At 42.7% G+C, this 22,191-nt stretch overlaps 1 protein-coding gene and 1 non-coding gene across 3 annotated transcripts in view; both read right to left on the bottom strand.

Moving 5' to 3' along the window:
• Dcaf5 (DDB1 and CUL4 associated factor 5) overlaps positions 1-22,191 on the bottom strand; it is a 94,073-nt gene that overhangs the window by 38,146 nt on the left and 33,736 nt on the right. For both annotated transcript variants that reach the window (XM_076921845.1, XM_076921846.1), the window contains exon 6: positions 3,930-4,143. In XM_076921845.1, the coding sequence (XP_076777960.1) occupies positions 3,930-4,143 (214 nt within the window). The remainder of the gene's footprint in view (positions 1-3,929; positions 4,144-22,191) is intronic.
• On the bottom strand, positions 15,497-15,635 carry LOC143437185 (small Cajal body-specific RNA 3). Its single transcript, XR_013106800.1, has one exon.

Genomic DNA, 22,191 nt, shown 5'->3' with positions numbered 1-22,191 from the left:
ATAAAACAAATCAAAGAATGGAACCCCAGAGTTACTTTTTCCTAGAGAAAAAGTACATTTTTACTTCATATGAAAGAGAACATATCACATGTGGTCAGTGTCAACAGAGAACAGAATCATAGAAAGTAAAGCAACAGTGTGACAAGGCAATTCTGTAACAGTGTGACAAGGCAATTCTGCTGTTGTCATGTAGTAGTCTTCGTCTTCCTCCTCCCTTAAAGAATTATTTATTTAATGTATGAGTACACTGTAGCTGTCCTCAGACACACCAGAAGAGGGCATCGGATCCCATTACAGATGGTTATGAGCCATCATGTGGTTGCTGGAAATTGAACTCAGGACCTCTGGAAGAGCAGTCAGTGCTCTTAACCGCTGAGACATCTCTTCCTCCCCCTGCTCCCCAACCCCCTTTTTTCTGGCTGTCCTGGAGCTCACTCTGTAGACCAGAATGGCCTCTGCCTCCTAAGTGCTGGGTAAAGGTGTGCGCCATCACTGTCTTTAATCAGTGAATTTCCTAGCAGTAAATCTATATATACATTCCTGCCGCTCATCCTACACATACACACAACAGAGAGAGGATGAGTAGTGATGTCATATCTAAGGTCAGGCCACATCTTTAAGGACACTTTGTTGGATTCATGGATTCATTCACAGACAGTTCTTTGGAGGAGGGCCAAGTGATTTCATTACCATGACTCTGGGGGCCTTTGCCAACTGTCAAATCCACAAGACAGAGATCCCAGTGCTCAGTCGCCCAGCTGCTCTATTTCTCTTTCAGCAACATATAGAGACAAGCAGGCCTAGCATTAATTGTGACTAAAAAAGAGAAGATTTAAAAATAATCAACATGTCCATTTCTAGGTATACAAGCTGCTAGCATGAAAAACTGGCTTTTTAGAAGTCTGAGCATCCTGCTGGATCCAGGCTGGGACAAGAACCACTTAAGGAAACATGAAAGAAGGAATAACAGGCAAGTGCTGCTTTTGCCTGGTATGTACATGGGACTGTAAAGCTTAGAAGACAGAATGTAGCCGGTCCAGCTTCAGGAAGAAAAACAAACTGTGAGGATGACTGAAAGTGGAGCGCGAGGACTTGGGCTCAGGTGGCTTCTGGGAGGAATGCTGACTAGAGGTGTACTTCCTGAAAATCAAGTCCACAGACAGGCAGGTGCTCATGCCGTAGCTCTTGCTGCTCAAGGGAGGAAGCTGAAGCTGGGGGATTAGTTTAGGCTAAAAGTTCATGGTCAGCCTGGGCCACATAGTGAGACTGTGTCTCATGAAGAAAAAACCAAAACAAAACCAAGTTCAAACCTTTTGTTACTGTTGATATCCAGCTGTCTAAATGTTATTGTCACTTAATCTGGCAGTGAACATAGTTAAATATGGATAATTCAAATATACTAGAGATAAACAAACCAATGTATTTTTAGCCTAAAGCAGAGAAGGTGGACTATACAGAGGCTTTGAATGAAAACCAAGCCAGGGGGACTGGCCCACCAAAGCACCGGGAGCACAGTAAATGTCCCCACACCTGCTCCATGACTTTTGCCATAAAGCTAGAAAGGCTGTTCTCATACACCCACTAATTAGAAAGACCATGGAACCAAACATGAGGTAAACAACCCTGTGGAGTTAGACATGGGTCTCATGGGGGCCTATATCAGAATATAGATAGTTCACAGATTCACTCTATTTCTACAATAAGTATCAATTTGCTACTATTAAAGATAAGAAGATCTACCTTTTTTTTTTTAGGTCAGATCCTTGGCAATGCATCAGCTGTCATGGCAGTGAGGGCTGAAGCTGAGTGGACGCTATCCCACTCTGCCAGAAGACAGGCTTTCCAGTTAAGTGCAGTTTCTACCGCTCCATTTTGTGTACGCCAGACAAATTCACTTACTTTTGCAGTCTGTCATGCTTCTAAGAGTCTGAGTTGTAGTCCTTGCTCAGCTATAAACACACATGTAGCAATTTAGGCACTTCACCTTTCTGAACCTCAGACTTGTCAAAAGGAAGAGTTGGTTCAAATGATCTCAGATAGCTTTGTGGTTAGAATGTATAAGACACAAGGTGGGCTCTGCACTATTTCATATTTTATCCCTTGAGTATAATTTATCAAAATGTTAATTTTGAGGCCAATGAACTATCTAGTGAAGCTAGGATGGTAAAAATTAAAAAAAAAAATTAAGTGCAGGCCTTCTGGCACAATACCTAGATCCATTTGTGGGGCCTGACTAATCACCGTGTAATTAATAGCTAGAAGGCTGTCTAAATAGGTGGGTCATCCATGTTCGCTCATTCCTATTATGGAAATCCCCAAATTCCTCTCTGGTTACCTAGCCTATGACTCAAGGAAGACTGCATAGCACAGAGTCCCAGGCTGTGGGAGCTCTTGGAGTATAGACACAGGGATGATGTCAGATATAAAGACCAGCTGAGTCTGGTGGCAGCCGCTGTGACCCTGCCCACTTACAAGGCTGAGACATTATGATTGCAAGTTTGAGGCTAGAGTGGCATGGTGAATCCATTAATCTAGCACTCAGAAGGCAGAGGCAGGCAGATCTTTGTGAGCTCAAGGCCAGTCTGGTCTACAAAGCAAGTTCCAGAACAGCCAGGGTGGTTACACACACAGATAACTGTCTCAAAACAAAACAAACAAAAAGGCAGCAAAAAGAATCTGTTTGGACTAGTCAAAAGCTGCCATGTACACAGATCACTGTGAATTGGCCAATGCTGCATTAACCTTGACTATGGAAAGTCAAAGCCTATGAATAAATCACCTTTGAAAAAATATTTTCTATGACTAGGACAGTAAGTCTTAAACTACTTAAACTGTTTGCACACTTACTTTAAATCCATAACTTTTTTTTTTTTTTTTTTTTTTTTTTTTTTTTTTTTTTGTGGCTGTCTTGGAACTTGTTCTATAGACCAGGCTGGCCTCAAACTCAGAGAACTGCCTGCCTCTAGCTCCCAACCCCTAGGATTAAAGTCACACGCCACCAATGCCTGGTATAAATGCATTACTTAATTAATCCTATCAAGGCCTCTCTAATAGTTGAGCAGAAAAAAACAATTCTCAATCCTGATTTACAGTTACAGAAGCTTCTGTCCAGAAAGCTAAATACTATACATTGATCAAAGTACTCGACAGTCACTTCAACAAATCCTTATGACATTCCAGGCCGTGAGACAAGACAATGATGAGCTAGCTCTCTTCCTAGTCCCTGAGGACTGAAAAGAAATGTCAAACATAAATCTATTTCCTATCCACTAGTTAGATGTCTCTGTTAATCTGTAAGGGGGATATGAACAGAATGAAGACCGACTCAAGGCCAGAGTCAACAACTTACATCCTCTTTCATCCAAGAAAAACCATTTACAGCAACCAAAAAGCAGAGTAACTTATCAGAGCCTATAGTGCCTACAAACTCTCCCACTAGGATGAAAGTCATAAATAATAACTTAGTCAAATAACTGAGGAAATCAAAAGGCACTCAATGTTTTTTTATCATTATATATTAATCTATAAGGTAAAACCAGTTGTATCTTCGAAACGTGGCTCTGCTCTCACAGGGCCTCACAGCGGGCACTGCTCATACAATGCCTGCTGGCATGCTAGATAACTACCATCTAGATGGCAGTTCCTCATCTGCCACAAGCTCCTCTTTCTTTTCAAAATAGCACATTCTTAGAATCCCAGGGTCCACTACAAATGCAGCAGAACTGGTTGCTTTGACCCATGTTGTAATTAGCCTTGGTTTACAGAGTGTGCCCTGTAATAAATGTCCCGCTGACACCCTGGATGAAGACAGTCATGAGACAAAAATACCAGAATCACCATTTCTTTCAAAAGTTTCTCCTTCATGTGGAACAAAAGAGATTGAGAGCAATATAGAAAGACATGGGGATGCAGAAGGCGAAGGCACTGACCTGGTCACGATCCCCTGCAAAACAGCAACTTTTCATAGTGCATGAGTTGAAGTAACCCTGATTGTCGAACTGGAACACTGGCAGGCGTGAGTGGATGTCATAGAGGACAGGGGGCAGGCGGCGGCGCAGCGCCAGGAGCTGGGTCCCATTGCTGTTGAATCGCACACTCATGGCACTCTGGAGAGACAGGTTGCCACCGTAGCGCAGGAGGGAACTAGAAGGCAAAAGCACAAGGATCAAGTCTGAGGCAGACAGGAAAAAAGCTTGTAAAACACACTCAATTCACTTCTTCACATGTGTCCAGGCTGTCCTGGAAGGTTTAAATCAGAGTTTCAACCAAAGGGTAACTAAATACAAGGGTATCTTCTATTAGAATATAATAGTTATGTTAAGAATGGCTTCTTGAAGCCAGGCTTCAAGGAAGGAATGCAGTAGGGATGCAGGCCTCTCTAAGTTTGAGGCTAGCTTTGGTCTACAGAGTGAGTTCCAAGACAGCCAGTGATCATAAAGAAACCCTGTCTCAAACAACAAACAAACAAACAAACAAACAAACAAAAAAGAACGGCCCCTCAGAAACAAACAAAACAGAAGAGAAAAAAAAGTCTCTTCTCTAAAACTTTAAATTTTTCTTCTTTACAATGTCAGCTGTGGGGCTGCTGCCACAGCTCAGCGGTTAAGAGCACTGGCTGCCCTTCCGGAGGACCCAGGTTCAATTCCACCACCCACATGGCAGCTCACAACTGTCAGTAACTCTAGTTCCAGGGGTCTGATGCACTCTTCTGGCCTCTGTGGTCACTAGGCACACAAGGTATATAGACATACATAAGGCAGAATACAGTGGTCACTAGGTATACAAGGTATACAGACATACATAAGGCAGAATACATAAACATAAAAAATAATAAATAACTACTTTTGGACCCGAGTTTAATCCTTGGGACCCGCATGGTGGAAGAGGAATACGACACCTGAAAGTTGTCCTTTGACCTACATACAAACACACACACACACACCCTACAGAGTGGCATGAATGCCAACACATACACAAATATAAAAAATTAATAGAAAAGGTATCAACACATCTTGCAAAAGATTACAGTAAAATCAAAAGTTATTTTGTTTACCCATGCCCAACAAGATACTTGAAAGACCTTTAAGATGGAAGTAATATCTACCCCCAAGTGGCCAATAGCCAATTTTTAGGCAATATATTTCACTTTTGTACTAGAAACACAAGACTCATCAGTGTTTCTTATGGCAATCTTCAACAATTACAGAAGCATAAGAAGTGTTTATTTTTGTTAAAAGACTAGCTGGTAAGTCAGATGGCCTTTACTCCCTTCATGTGAGAAGCAGGGGTCGGCAGATCTCTGTGATTTCAAGGCCAGCCTGTTCTATAGAGCTAATTCCAGGATAGCCAGGGTGACACACACACAAAACCCTATCTTAAAGAAAAAAAAAGGGGGGTGTTACAATGCCTGATGCTACCCCAAGCTTAGTTCCCAGAACTTACATGGTGGAGAGAACTTCTATAGAATTGGCTGATCCCATACTGACTCACACACACACACACACACACACACACACACACACACACACACACAGTTTTGTGTGTGTGTGTGTGTGGTTTTTCGAGACAGGGTTTCTCTGTGTAGCCCTGGCTGTCCTGGAACTCACTTTGAGTTTGAGACCAGGTTGGCCTCAAACTCAGAAATCCACCTGCCTCTGCCTCCCAAGTGCGTGCGCCACCACCGCCCGGCCACAAAGTTTTTTTTTTTTTAAAGTTTTTTGGTGGGCTGGAGAAATGGCTCAACAGAACCAGAGCACTGGTTCCTCTTCCAGAGGACCTGCATTTGATACCTAACACTCATATGGCAGTATATAATCATCTGTAATTCCAGTTCCATGAGATCTGGCTCCCTCTTCTGGCCTCCAAGGACACCAGTCATGCAAGTGGTGCAAAGACATATTCAAAGCAAAACACATACATAAAATCAAATATAATGTATTTTATAGATTTGTCTTTTATAGCCATGTCTGTTGATGTACCAGGTCAGCTAAGGCTGCCTAGTGAGACTGTTTCAAAAACAAACAAACCAAAAGAACAAATAACCAAAAATACAAAGGAAAAATTTTTTTAAATTAATTTTATATTATATAATGGGCCGACCAAACAAGTAGAGCTCAGTAAAGATTCATTCAATGTAGGGACATCCCCAATTGCAATAGGAAGAGTATACCTGCTTCCTTTTACTTTAAAACAAAGGTGGTTTCTTTTTAATTTGTTCATTTGTGGAATGATGGGCATTCATCATGGTGCACGTGTGGAGATCAGAGGGCAATTTATGTGATTTGATTCTCTCCTTCCACCATTTGTGTCCCAGAGATCAAACTTAGGTCGTCAGGCTTAGAAGCAATGCCCTTACCTACTGAGTCATCTCACCAGAGACTGATTCCCAGCTTTTCAATTCCAAATGTATATTCAGCTTTGAAATATCTTAAGCTGATTCATGTACTCTCATTTTTTTTTAAGATTTACTTATTTATTTCATGTATGTGGGTACACTGTAGCTGTCTTCAGACACACCAGAAGAGGGTATTGGATTCCATTACAGATGTTTGTGAGTCACCATGTGGTTGCTGGGAATTGAACTCAGGACCTCAGGACCGCTGGAATAACAGTCAGTGTTCTTAACCGCTAAGCCATCTCTCTAGCCCTCTGGTTCACTTATTATACTATGTGTGTGTGTGTGTGTGTGTGTGTGTGTGTGTGTGTACTTGCTATGTATATGTGTGAATGTCTATGTATATGATTGTGCACCACGTGTATGTCTGATGGCCGGAAGAGGGCACTGGATCTCTTGGAACTGGGGTTAATGACAGCCACCAGACAGATGCTGGGAACCTCAAATCCAGGTTTGCAAGAGCTCTTAACCTCTGAACCTTCACTCCAGCCCCTTCAAGTGGTGGTAACTGAGCCATCTCCCCGGTTCCTCGACAGAATTCTTCATTACTTGGACTGTATCTTACAGAGGGATGACTGCCCATGCCACAACAATTGTATGTTTATTCTCTTTTATATCTTTGATTCTTTTAAGTCTGGCTATGTGTGTCAGTGATACTATAGTAAGGATTCCACTCCAAAGCTAATAACTTGTTGTGCTTCACACAGACATTGTTGCTGTACACAGAGAAGAGATCTTGGCCTGAGGAATGTGATAGCTGATAGAGTGTTTGCCTAGCATGCACAAGCCCTGGGTTCCATCCTCAGCACTGAACAGACTGGGAGTGGCAATGCATGTCTACAATCCAGCGCTTGGGCCATAGATGCGGGAGGATCAAAACTTCAATGTTATTCTTGGCTACACAGCAAGTTGGAGGCCAGCATGAGCCATATGAGACCCTGTCTTGAAAAAAAGAAAGAAAGTGAAGGAGAGGAAGGAGGAGAGGGATGGGGGTGAGGGGAGAAATTCCAATAGTTTTAGAGAAAAAAAAAGTTTAAGTTCTAAAAATCAATTAAGAGACCTAAATATTGGTGTACAAACCTTTAATCCCAGCACAAGGGAGTGAGGGGTGCCAACTCTGCATAGTGAGTTTCAGGGCTGTGTAGACACCCTGACAAAAAAAATCCAAAACCCAACTGACCAAACAAACAAAAAAGAAACCTAAACTGATGCCTAGAAGATTTTTTGTTCTTTAAATTTTGACAGTGTTCCATGCAGTACAGGCATGACCTTGAACTTATTACAAATTTTTAGTATCTACCTTTTATTTATTGTATGCATGTGTGTGTGCTCAAATGCATATACACACATGCCACAGCTACCTGAGTAGAGTTGGAAGGACAACCTGTGGCCCGTAGGAGCTGGTTCATTCCTTCCACCACGTGGCTACTAAGAATCAAACCTGAGTCATTGGGCTCAGAGACCAGTGCCTTTATCTGCTGAACATTTCTCTGGCTCTTTACTTCCTTTTTTAATGCCCAAAATATATATATTTAACTTTAAAATAAAATATACTTTGATTAATATATCTAACTTCATTTGTATAGCTTCACTAAGAGGCTATATGTTTTTGTTGCATTATTTTTCTGTAGTTTCATAATGTTTATAAGATTTTTAAAGTCACACAGTGTGATGGTTTGCATATGCTTGGCCCAGAGAGTGGCACTATTAGAATGTGTGGCCTTGTTGGAGTAGGTGTGTCACTGTGGGTGTGGATTTTAAGACTCTCATCCTAGCTGCCTGGAAGCCAGTCTTCTCTTAGAGGCCTTCAGAAAAAGATGTCAAACTTTCAGCCCCTCCTGTACCATGCCTGCCTGGATACTGCCATGTTCCCGCCTTGATGATAATGGACTGAACTTCTGAACCTGTAAGCCAGCCCCAATAAAATGTTGTCCTTATATGAATTGCCTTGGTCGTGGTGTCTGTTCACAGCAGTAAAACCCTAACTAAGACACACAGTATGCTTCTGAATGACTTCTTTTGCTGATGAGGTCCTGATTTGCCTGAAGATGATCTACGGGAAGAATGGTCCTGAAAACATCCATGCAGGAGCAGCTGCCAATCTGGCATGGTCATAAAAACGACCTGCCAACACCAGCCGCAGCCATGCCTACTTCATCCTCCCAAAGCAATCTTCTCACCAAGGGAAGAATGCCATGGTACTGCAGTTGTGTGCAGAAAAAAGGTTTGGATAAAACATCTTGCAATTTCCCTGGGTGGAATGGATGGAAGAGAGCAAAGACAAAAAACCATCCCCAGAACTCCGAGTACCAAGGTGAAGCCTAGAATCCCAAGTCCCCAAGTGATAAACCCTGCAAAGAAATAAATGGTCTTATAATGTTCTGAATACAAGCCGCACTCACTCACTCATACACAGAGAATGAAAGGACTGGGTTGTTGGAGCCCAGACATTTCCTTTATAGGGTGCCCTGGCCACCACAGGCATGCGGTGTTATCTAAACACTGAGTTCAGAAACAATGAGAGGCTTTCAATCTCCAGTCAGCATGGAGCTTGCAAATGAGCCAGCATCTGTGGAACTGAGGGTGGGTGACGGGTGGAACAAGACTCAACAGAAACAAACTTGGCCAGCACGGCCAGCACAGCAGCAGGGTTTACATCAGCTCAAGTCCCTGACAGGAAGCAGGGGCCTCTGCCAAATTCCCTTCTCACCAGTTAATAGCTATCCTCTTTGTCCATTCCAGTCAGGCCTGAAGAGGAGCCTGCCCAGCACTAGCCTGTGGGTCTATTCCATCCCCACCCAAGATCCTTGATCTGCCATTTGTAATTTGGTTAGAGTACAAAAGTGTGGTTCCAGTAACTTTTCTTCTTCCTGCATTTCTGGGTAGGAATATTAATCTCTCAACCCAGGAGAGTGCACAAGAACCTGCTGTGGTTAGAAGTACTTAATAGAGAACAGAATGTGATTCCTTCCAGAAGATGGATGGGTACCTTACATCTCAGCAGGAGTTTATGCAGCTGGCCACTTGCAGTGAGAATAAGGAATGATCTATTTTGTCAGGAGAAAAGGCTTATAAACAGTTTGTCTTCATAGTCAGGATACAGTTATTTTAGACCTATATTTCAGGTCTAAAATGGCTCAGTGGTTAAGAGCATGCACTACTCTTCCAGAGGACTTGAGTTTGGTTCTCACCACACAGGTTGGATGGTTCACAACCACCTACAACTTTGGCTCCAGGGGATCTAATACCCTCTTCTGGCCTCCAGTGTACAAATCCACACACCCGCCCTCTCCTATCACACATACAAAGTCATCCAGAGACCAAGCATAATGGCGTACACCTATAATTCCAAAACTCAAAAGATATCACTTGAAGGTTAGCACAGGTTACATGTCAGGATCCTGTTAGGAGCTAGAGAGAGGATTTTTTTTTTAATTGAAAATTTTTTGCTTGTTTTGAAACAGTCTTTCTCTCTACAGAGTCCTGATTGTTCCATAATTTATACTGTAGACTAGATTGGCCTCAAACTCACAGAGATCCACAGAGATCCTCTGCCTCCACAGTGCTGGGATTAAAGGTCACCTAGAACATTTTAAAATGTAGGTTTCCATATGACTCGGCTTTGCCACTCTTGGCTACACATCCAAAGGACTCTACTACTGAAATACATACAACCATGTTCATTGCTGTTCTGTTCAGAATAACTGGGAAATGGAGTCAGTCTAGATGTCTATCAACTGATGGAAAATAAAAACGTGGTATCTATACACAATCAATTTTATTCATTCATATTCGTAAAGACAAGTGAAATTATAAAATTTGCAGGAAAATGTATGGAATTAGAAAATATTCTGAGTGTGGTAACCCAGGCCCCCCAAACACCATATGTTCACTATAACATATTCCTAGCTTGGGTGCAGGACAGAGAAGTCAAGCTTGAACTGAGATGCTAGCTTTCATAGTGCTGAAAGATGCTATGCAGGCTGCCAGAGAAGAAACACCATCAAAATATTTTACCAGCAGGGGACTCCGCATGCTATACCAAAAATACCAGTCTCCCAGGCAAGACGTGCCTACTGGTGCAGGAGAAACCTGTTATGGAGGTGAGCAACCACAGTCTCACTGAATCTGAGGCCACACTCACAGGAGGCAATCTATTCCTCGTATTATAAATTTGGTTAAAGGATCATGGCTGGGAATATCATAGACTCTAGGGAAGAACATGTTACTGCTGTTTGCTCAATGGTTATGTTGTTAAATGGCCTTTTAAGTATTTATGAGCACTACATTTTCTCTCCTCTGTCGACATGTATGCGTGCAAGTGTGCATGTTTGTGTGTGTGTGTGCGCGTGCGTGTGCATACGTATGGTGCTTAAATGTGGGAATCAGTTCTCCTCCCACCATCTGGCATCCTGGAGACCGAACTCACTCAGATCGTTAGGCTTTGTGGCAAGTGACTAGACCCTCTGAGACATCTTAACAGTTCTAAATATTTATATTTATATTTATATTTATATTTATATTTATATTTATATCCATAGGTGATCACTGCTCTCCTCCTTGGTCAGAGAATCTTTTTACAGTGGGAGGGAGGAAGGGAGTGAGGGAGTGAGGGAGGTAACGCAGGCAGGCAGGCAGGCAGGCAGGCAGGCAGGCAGGCAGGCAGGGACCTGCTGGGGTGAAAGGCTGAGCAGCAGTGGATGGGATAAGAGGACAATGTGGGGCTGAACATGATCAGAATACATTATATACATGTATGAAGTTGTCAAAGAACAAACAAAAGTTTTTACTGGAGACCTTTCAGAAACACGATTCCATTTTGGAAAGGGGATGAGCTAGGTGAACAAAGATCACAATCTCAATGAAATGAAAATCAAGCCAGAGCTTTGTGAAACAGAGACCAGGTGTGTGATCTGTTCCACAGAGCATCAGCCCTGACCTTAGGGTAAAAGCTAGGGGAAGACTAGTCAGTGGATAATGGTAAGCAGGGAGAGAGGGAGAGAGAGGAAGGAGGTTGATATGGAAGTTGCTACTAGCAACGGGGATGGTATTAGAGCAGGGAGGAAGATGTGAAGACCTGAAGGTGGATAGTCAGGATGTGCGCACATAGTGCTGGGTGACCACAGAATGAAAGAAGCAAGAGAGGGAGGGGGCTGGAAGACCCCAAGCAGGAAAGGATCAGAAAACAATAGCCACAATTTGAGAGCTTCTGAGAACTTTTAGGGGGAAACCCCTGAAAATAGAAGACAGGGAGGTCACAGAGTATGGCCAATGAGACAGATGATTGATTGTTGGGAGCCGACTTTTAGCAGAAAGCGGCTATCAGCTTTGCAGCCATCTTGAGCCATATACCCTGACATGAGACTTGGATTACAATAGCCTACAACAGCTGAGCACACTCCGATAATCTTGGTTTAGATACCTTGAGATTAAAGGTGTGTGAGATTAAAGGTGTGTGACTTAAGAGTGTGACCTAGAGATCAGATTTAGAGACAAGACCTAAGGGCATGATTAAAGGTGTGACTTAGAGACATGGCTTAGAAGTGAGACATATAAAAGGCAGAGGCAGACAGTAGAGAATCAGACTATGGATGAGAGAATCAGACACTTCATGGAGTACAACTAGGAACTAGGAACTAGGAACTTAGGACTTGGGACTTAGACTAAGAAGAGAGACTGAAGAATAAACGGGATTGAATCACACTCTGTCTGGTCTCCACTCTTCGAGTCCGTCCTCACTCTCTCTCTTGCTGAACCCCGACCCGAGGACCGGAGCGGCAGCTTGGGCTGGGAAACAGTGGCCGCCAAGCGTGGAGTGGAGAGGGCCTCAACATTTTTGGCTGCCCGAACAGGGACAGCCCAGGCCTCAACATTTTGCTCAGGCCAAGACATTTTTTGGCATCCGAACATGGGGCTAGTGCGGTTCTCAACAGATGATGCAGGAGGAGATGCACTTCATACAGAAGCCACTCACCAAGAATAATCTTGAAAAGCCACTCAGTTGCTCTGGCTGAGAGTGTGATTGCTGCACCATGGTTTCCAGATATTTTTATATCTTTGTAATACATGCATTTTATGCTGCTTCCCAGTACATCCAAATTTATGTACCCAAATCACCATTATATGCAATGTGACAACTTTCTATTTTACTTATTTTTGTTATTTAATAAATTCTGTATGGCCATCCCAATTGTTATCAAAAGAACTTGCAACTAAACTTCCTTGTTTCTATACTTTTAATTTTTAAAATTTTATTATTTTTATTATTTCCAATACCCACAAGGTGGCTCACAAACAAGGACATAAAACTCTAGTTCCAGAGGATCAATGTCCTCTTCTTGCCTCCACCAAAGCCAGCATCAGCCATGCAAGTGGTACTTATAGGCAAAACACTCACACACATAAAGTAAGTCTTTAAAAAGACAGACACAATAGAGGGAGCAAGTACTTGGCTAAGGGAGCAAGTACTGCTGGGTAAGCCTGATAGTCTGAGGTGGATCCCTGGAGCCCAAGGAGGCAAGGACGAGAAACCTACTTCACAGTGCTGTCCTCTGACCTAAAGCCCACAGGCCTTAGGTCTGTGAACTTAGAAGCAAATCCAACCTCTCTAGATAACCATAGGCACCTTCCACTGCTGGAGAAAAGCCAAGTTGCTAAAATGGCTTACAGAATATTTACTTAAAACCAGCAGCTCATAGGTCTCGTTCTAGACCAGTGGTTCTTAAACTGTAGGTTGCAACCCCTTTGGTAAACCTCTATCTCCAAAAACATTTACATTACAATTCATAACAGCAGCAAAATTATAGTTGTGAAGTAGCAACGGAAATTATCTTATGGTTGGGGTGCAGCATTAGGAAGGTTGAGAACCACTACTCTAGACCAACAGTTCAATCTCTGGGCACAGATTTCATTAAAGAGCACTTAAACCAAGCAACCTGATGTTTGAAAATCATGACGTCTAGAAGACATGTGAGCCTGGAGTCCACCAATGAGCAAAACTGATTTCACAGTGCCACCTTGTGCCTTAAAGCTAGAAAGCAACTTTAGTAGAATACCTGGCTTGTCTCTTACACTCAAAGCCCAACAAGAATGTGTGTACCTCCCACTAAGGTCACTGTTATTACACTTTGAAGGTACAGACTGCTAGGCTGAAGATGCTAAGACAAGAAGATTAGATTACATAGTCTTAATCCCACTCAAGTCCTAAAAAGAACACTGAAAACAAACTATTTAGGTTTGAATATAGTTTTATGCATTCATTCAACATTTACTAAGTTCCCATAATATCCCAAATTCTATGCTATGCACTAGAGATTAAAGATGCATATAACATGGTTCCTGTCCTTTAAAATTCAGGGAAAAAGAAATCAAGAACTATATAGAGCAGGTTAACATGCCTCTTTCTGTGTAGTAATCCTTGTACATGGGAAAGGACAGCAGCTGGTTTCACTGAGGACAAAACAGAGTCACTTAGTAAAATCCCTTCAGAGTAAGAGGAAATTCGACTCACTAGATACATACTTTGTGGCAACACCATGGTAGGTGCTGAGAACACAAGGAGTGGGCTTTTAAGAATCTGACAGGGAGGTCTATTGAGAGAGTTTTCCCTGAGGAGCTATGACTTGACCTTGGAGGCTAGGAATTAACTGGATGAAGACCAGGGAGAGCGGTATGTGGCAGGTCAATTGTAGTTCTAGTACTTGGGAGGCTGGAGCACGAGGACTACGAGGTCCAGGTCAGTCCATGTTACAAAACAAGACCCTGTAACGAAAATCAGAAAGGAGGGGATGGAGGGATGGGTCAGCACTTAGGAGCACTGGCTGCTTTTATGGAGGACCTGAATTTGATTTCCAGCATCCATATGGTGGCTCACAACCACCAGTAAATCTAGTTCTAGGGGATCCAATGACCTCTTCTGACCTGTACAGGCAGTAGGCACACACATGATGCACATGCAAACAAAACACCCATACCTATAAAACAAAATTTTTAATAAATCAAAAAAGAAAAAAGGACAAATTACCGTGTGAGTGTTTGTATTTAGGAAGAAGAAAGACTGCACAGAAGGACAAAGTGCTTAAGCAGTTCTTTTCTTTTTTAATCTAGTGTAATAGGTTATTCATTCAAAAATATTTACATTTATAGCATACTACATACATAATATATGTTCTGGGTATATAAATATGAACAAAGATAACCCAAGTGAGCTATAAGACAACAGCAAAAAAAATGTTTAAGGATCTGCTCTAAACACAAAATGTCAAGTGAAGAGCCAGTGTGGACAGCGACTGCGAGAAGGTGAGATGGAGTAAGGACAGCATTAATAAAAGCAACGAAGAATGGAAGAGTACCGGGGAGAAAGTAGGCGTTTAAGTGTGCTGGTAGGTGGGACACGTATGTGTTAACTGGTAAAGAGGAGAGGGAAAGAGACAGACTAGCTAAGCCAGGTGTCGGGCTCACGCTTGTAGTGAGCACGTGGAAGGGTGACACAGGAGGACTGCCAGGTATTAAGGCTATCTTGGGCTCCACAGTGATACTTGTCTCAAAATACAAAGAAAATAAGAGAGAAGAAAGAAGAGGGAAGAGAGGGAAGGAAAAGGAAGAGGAGCTAACTAGCTAACCTCTGACTAAAGCTAATCAACGAGGATGCCTGCTTTTCTGGGTCCTCCTAATCCTGTTCTCTCTTTGTCCCTTCAAGTCACCTCTCTATACAGCTAATGAAGCTGTTATGAGCACTGGACTCACAGGGAATAAGGTAAATTCTCAATGAAATAACAGCAATCTTGGATTTTTTTCCTTTTTTTTAAAAAAAGATTTATTTATTTTATGTATATGAGTACACTTTAGCTGTCTTCAGACACACCAGAAGAGGGCATCCGATCTCATTACAGATGGTTGTGAGCCACCATGTGGTTGCTGGGAAATGAACTCAGGGCCTCTGGAAGAGCAGTCAGTGCTCTTAACCACTGAGCCATCTCTCCAGCCCTTCTTTTTTTTTTAAACAGAGTAGTAAGTTCATGTGGTTTCCTTTGTGTTTACTTAATCAGCAGGGAGACTGAACAAACTAATAAGGAAAACAGTAAGTAGAGTGACAGTCTAAAAGTTGTATGGAGGTGAACGATCAGACTTAGCCAGCTACTCTAAGTCAGACAGAGACCTCCATATTCATGTAGGACCGCTGCCTTCTGCAGACAAAGGCATTTTCTCCTTTGTCTACATGGTTGGGTTTGCAGCTTCCAGTTTGAATTCCTTTTGGTCAAACGTATTCTCCCTAGATAAGCTAGGGATGTACCTCCCTGGTAGCATGTTTATGCAGTGTGGTGCCCTAGAGCTTGTAGGGTCATGAAGGGATGATTTGGTCTCCCCGGTAGAGCACTATGTTTGAGATAGCCAGAGACCCAACAGAACCATGGCCTGTGAGAGACGGCACCCCACGCCCACGTGGTATCTCCCCATGCCCCCGGATTCCAGACTCCTCCATGTGGCCCACATCCCCATTAACCTGTGCCTTGCAGATACGTTTGGAGGTTTTGCGGCACCATCTACAGTTACAGGTAGGGGGCATGACTAACAGGCTTCTGCCTCAAGATTTCCATATTCGTGAGTTACCTAAAAAGGGGGAAGGGGCGCATGGCTAAATTAAGTTATTCCTTCCCAGTCCCTCCTCTTTTCCCCCTCCCTATTTAAGCCAGCTCCCCTCTGGCTTGGATGGAGGTGCATACACCATCTACATTCGCCATGAGCAATAAAGTTTTGGAACCGAACGTTCTCATGTCTATTGTGCCACCCACCCGCCGACCGCCGCCGCAGTGAATTTGACCAACAAGAGCTGATCCTCAGCACCGAACACTCACACACAACAGTCAACATGACATAGTACTATGCACTAACTCTACATGTACAGAGTTAAGTACGTTATTTCGTAAGTATACACCAATGAACCACACCCAGATCAAGACATGACTTCAAGCTCAGTCAATATCCTACCCTGAGATACCACTGTTCTACCACCAATAATCTGCCTGTCCTTACACGAGGACAAGTTCCTTTGTGGCTGTCTTCTTTCACTCAAAATTATAGCCATGAGGCTCACTCACGTCTACATGTGTGTTAGTATCAACAAGTGTTCTTTCCATGTTTGCCCAGTGTTTTATTATATGGCTACTGTCCAATCTGCTCTTCCACTTTCCTTCAGTGGACATTTAGACTTGTTTCAGCTTTTGTCTACTACAAATAAAGCAGCTGCGATACTCCTGTATTTATCCTCAGTGGGAAGACACAATCATATCTCTAGGAGTGAGGTTGCGAGGCCATCCGTTTAGCCTCAGCAGCCACTGACCGTTTCCCCTGACAGCAGTACCTATTAGAGTTTCCTAAAGTACGATGGCTTCCTTAGTCTCACAGTCCGGTCAACACTATCAGTCTTTTCCAATCATTTTCAGTTACCTCATGAGTAATGAAGTTAAAACGCTTTAACCTTTAACTTTCCTTCCTTCCTTCTTTAACAGTCTCATTAACTTCAGGCTGGCCTTGAACTTGCCATTCAGGTAAAGAAGACCTTTAATTCCTGATCATCTTTGTTTCCACCTCTCATGTCCAGTTGTGAGCCAGAAAGTTTAAACTTTCAAAACTATTGTCTGTTTGGTTACCTTATTTGATAAAACATTTAAAGAATGGAACTCAAGGACTGGAGGGCTAGCTCAATGGTTAAGAACACTGGTTCCCTTTCCAGAGGTCCTGGGTTAGATTCCTAGCCCCCCTAACATACTAGCACCCACAGCTTACAACTATATGTAACTCCATTTTCCAGGGAGTCCGATATATTCTCCTGACCTCTTGGGACACCAGACACACATATAGCTTGCAGACATTCATGTAGGCAAAATACCTATATACATTCAAAAAGAAATAAAAAAGTAAAATTACTTAAAAACGGAACTCTATCTTTTATAGATGCATACTTTTCTATACTCTGGATATGAATTCTTATTTAGTAAATGTATTACAAATATAGTACCTGTCCTTGGCTTATCTTTTCAGAGATGTGATACTATTTTTGAAGAACAGCGGTCCTTAATTTTAATAAAATCCAATTTAGTGATGTTTTCCTTATTTCTGTTTTGTATTTTGTATATTTGTATCTGTGTAGCCCTGGCTGTCCTGAACTAACTCTGTAGACCAGGCTGCCCTTGAACTCAGAGATCAGCCTGCCTCTGCCTTCTGAGGGCTGAGATTAAATTGTGCACCATAGCACTGGGCCTTAGTAATGTTTTTCTTTTACATATAGTACTTTTAGAGGTCTTTTGGGGGAAAAGCACATAAGAGTGAATGTGTGTATGTGCATGTGGGCTCAAGTGCTTAGGGGACCAGAGGCGTCTAACTGCTATTTAAGCAATCTGGCTTGGGCCTGGAGAGATAGTTCAGTGGTTAATAGCACATACTGTTCTTCCAGAGGACCTAAGTTTGATTCCCAGCACCCACATCTGAAAGCTCACAACTGCCTGTGACTCCAGAGATCGGATGATCTTCACTCATATACAGACAGATACACATAAATAAATAACAATAAAATACTGAGACAAGGAGAGGGGGAGGGGGAGGGAGGAGTGAGATGGAGGGGGAGGGAGATTGAAAAGAGGAGAGGGGAGGGGCGGGGAGGGGAGAGGAGAATGTGGGGGGGGGAATTGAAATCAGACAACTTCATTAGGCATGCTGGCATGCCCTTAATTCCAGCATTTAGAAAATGGAGCCAGAAGCAAACAGATCTCTGGTCAATATTGTGAATTCCAGGACAGCCAGAGCAACATAGAAAGACTCTGTCTCAAATTCTTTGTCTATTCTAATAGCCTTGTATTCTGAGGTCAAGGTTAAGGGAACCTCATTCTTTCAAGCTGCAACAAATATCAAAAGCTTTGATGTTGACACCAGGTTCTAACATTTATGATGGTATGAGGAACCCTCCAGCACAATATAGCAGAAATTGTTTGGCTGGTTCAGAAAAGTTAAAATCAAGAAACTAAATTACCAAGCAAAACAAAAGAAGAGAAAACACATTAAACCTGCTCCTGGGAAAACAAAAGAAAGAAAATAGTGGAAATTAAAAGAAGGAAAATTAATAGAGACAAATGAAACAAGTATTGATTAACTAAAATTAAATGTGATAAAACTGATTGATCTACCTAGGAGAAGGAGAGGAAAGAAAGGTAGACAGAGGGAAAAAGGCAAAGAAAGTAAAAAGAAGACCATAGCTTAAGAGAGGTAAAAGGAGAAGAGAGATGAGTGGGGGATACTTCAAGCAGATCATGATTTTGAGTAGTTTTAACCTAAATACCAATGGTACCCACTGCAAGAAGTTAATATTTATTTTGGTCTGAAGTAGGATTGGCACAGGTCTCAAAGAGCAGACACTTTAACCTAGTGATCTCAAGAGCCAGACCAGGTTCCTAAGAGCAATTTCCTCTGAGAGTTGTGTCCTGATTTGCCTTTCTGTTGTAATAAAAAACTGACCAAAAGTAACTTGGGGAAGAAAGGGTTTATTTGGCTTACAGGTTATAGACCATCAGCAAGAGAAGCCAGGGAGGAACCTAGAAGCGGGAGCTGAAGCAGAAACCACAGAAGAATGCTCCTTACTGGATTGCTCCCAGGATACCTTTCTTATACCTCTTCTCAGGATGCCACAGGATGGCACCACCCCAGTGGGCTAGCTCACTCAGTCAGCAATCAAGAAAATGTCCCACAGACATGCCAACATGCCAATCTGATGGAGGCAACTCCTTAACTGAGATTCCTTCTTCCCAGAGAAGTTTAGGTTTGTGTCAAGTTGAGAAAACCAACCACACAATTAGAAATTTGTACTTGCCCACCTCACATGTCATTTACACAATACCTAAGATATCATCTCATATGGTAAATCTTATAGGAATTCCTGACTTGCCTAGTTTTATTATTAAGAGAGAAAGAACCACTTCCCTATTACCCTTGTCAAAACTAGGGATGGCTACCTGACATCAACCAGCAGTTCCTGACAGAAACTAAAGATGGAAAGGGAAGGAGATGGTGGGTGAGCAGACAGCTAAAACAGGCAATGAAGGAGTCAGATGGGCAGAGCAACAGCAGGGAAAGCTTTGCTTTCTCTCAATTCTCTAGACAGTAGAAGACCTCAGCTCTAAAGACTGCTCCAAGGCTACTGCAGCCTTGTTCCAAGCATGGCATACGTGGGATGCTGGCATTGACAGAGGAGGATGGCTGTGAAAATTCATCAGAAACCATCTAAGCAAAAATTAATGACATCTTGTCTGAATATGTAAAATATACTTGTGGGTGTAGAGTTCTCTTTTAGTCAATTATATGCAAGTCTCCCGTCCCTATGGCCCTGCAGTCACCACCTAAACTCCTAAAGCTAAACTTCCCAACTATCAGGCCAGGCAAATCATCTTAGGGCTTAAGATTAATATCAAGCCTTTAAGAAATGCTGGGACTCTGAACACTCAAGAAGGTTAAAGAAGAGCCTATGACTCAGTTTTAGCTGTTACTGTGAAAAAAGGTCTGATAATACATAACATCTTCTGACTTTTCAAAGTGGTGCATATACATAAGCAAACTTATTCATACACATAAAACAAACCATGTTTTAAAAGGGATATTTTAAGGCAAAAACTTAGACCCTAGTCACATGTGGTGCCATAGGCCTGCAATGAGACAGAGGCAGGAGGACCATGAGTCCAATGCCATTCTTAGTTATATAGCAAGTTTGAGGTCATCCTGGACTATAACACCCTATCTCAAAAAAAACAGAGAGCAAAAAGAACCTACCTCATGAGAAGTAAGATAGTAATTACTCATAATTGTCGTTATCCCTAGTAAGGAAGGGTGACATAGCTCAGCTGAGTCACATGCTCCTAACGTGTGCCACCTATGTCCACACTGGTGTCTTAAGGTTTCAGATGGCATTGGAAGAACTCAAGCTTGTCAGTGTCCTCCCTTACAGTTCCCTCAGGAGGTCAGAGCAGATGCTAACTCAAGGCCTTCCCACCGCTAACATTTTCTTCTGCACCCAGCCCTCTCATGGTTTATTTCAGGGCAGCAGTGGAACAGCATGACTGTGCTGTACACCCACAGGCGTCAAGCTAAACTGGAGCAGTGTGGTTTATGAGATGGCAGAAGAAACTATTCAACAACTTAATATCCATAAATTGGGCTAGGAAGGGAGGGCCTATTCATGCTCTTAAGGAGATTATACCTCTAGGTGTCCAACAGCCCTCAGAGTAGACCCCTCAGATTCACCCACATCCCATACTACTCTAAACTGGACATAATTTAATCCCTGAGACCCATATGGTAGAGGGAGAGAGTCCTCTCTCCTATAAGTTGTTCTCGGACCTCCACACATGCACTGTGGAACACAAATGTGTGTATATGCATGCATTCGCATTCACACACACATGAGCATGGGCATTATTACATATTGCATGTTTCCGTCATTCATAGGATGTGTATACTTACTGGTATCAGCATTAAAGTATATTCCAAAAAGACACAAACTGTTCACTGTATTTAGAGTGTGACTTTAGAGGCAGTGACTACAGACTAAGAAAAAAATAAGCTGATGTACATTCAAATGAATTTTTCCTCTTTTCTTTCTATACTTTTCTTTCTATACTTTTCTACATAAAAGTCTTAATCCAATATATGTTACTGTACAAATAAAATGGTAATCATCAGTTAGGGGCCTGGGCCTCTCCTACAGGCTGTTTTCCCTGTTCCCCCTCTTCCCCTGTTCCACATGGACCTGGAACTGCTCTCAAATATCCTTTCACCTTCTCCTACTACAAACCAACAAGTTGAAGGTCTTAGAAATTATATAAGAAACCACATTTAGTGAGAAGCCAAGGGGAAAGAGGACGAGAGCCCATCCAGTGCACAGTAGGAAACTGGCTGGGGATCCCAGGGGACACTAACGCACTCCTCTTCAGACACTGCTGTGACATCATAAACCACTCAAGCTTTCTCCTGGAGGCAACCTCAGTGCTCCACCCCAGTTACTAGCTGTGCATTGCAATTCTAAGTAGAGCAGACAGCAAGCTGGGGGGAGGCTGGCATCCTCGGTCCAAATTTGGCCTTTTAAGAGAGAACCATGCCAGGCAGTTGTGGAGCACACCTTTAATCCCAGCACTGGGGAGGCAGAGGCAGGCGGATTTCTGAGTTCGAGGCCAGCCTGGTCTACAGAGTGAGCTCCAGGACAGCCATGGCTACACAGAGAAACCCTGTCTCGGGGAGGGGGTCAGAAGAGAGAGAGAGAGAGAGAGAGAGAGAGAGAGAGAGAGAGAGAGAGAGAGAGAGAGAGAGAGCGCCATTGTACTGAAACAGCAGGGAGCACTATGCTGACCCTAAGAGGCTGTCCTCTGCAGACAGTGCCCTCCTTAGGCACAAATCAAAGGTGCAATGCGAGGGCCTAGTGCTGTGTGTGTTAGAGAAGCAAGAGGGGTAAAGGATGTGCAACAGAGTGAGAAGCAATCTCCTCATCCCTGGAGCCTCAGGGAACCCTGCTCACCATGAGGGGCACTCCTCTGCTGCAGCAGTTCTAACTCAACTGCCCTGTGAAGAGGATCAGCCAGTACTGAAAATCAAGAAGATGATCTTCTGTACTTAACTGCCTGATTCATCAACGGTCCCTTGAATAAGTGAGAACCTTGCTTACTTTCCATGGCATTCTGCAATATTGTTTCACAGAGAGATATTTTTATCTCCACATTCAATTTACAGAGAAGTTAACTGCTTTTATAAACAAGACAAGTTTT

Source organism: Arvicanthis niloticus, chromosome 23 (genome assembly GCF_011762505.2).
Source record: "Arvicanthis niloticus isolate mArvNil1 chromosome 23, mArvNil1.pat.X, whole genome shotgun sequence".
In the NCBI taxonomy this organism is placed as follows: Eukaryota; Metazoa; Chordata; class Mammalia; order Rodentia; family Muridae; genus Arvicanthis; species Arvicanthis niloticus.
Note: the sequence above shows the minus strand (reverse complement) of the source record. Positions and strands in the feature narration are given on the sequence as shown.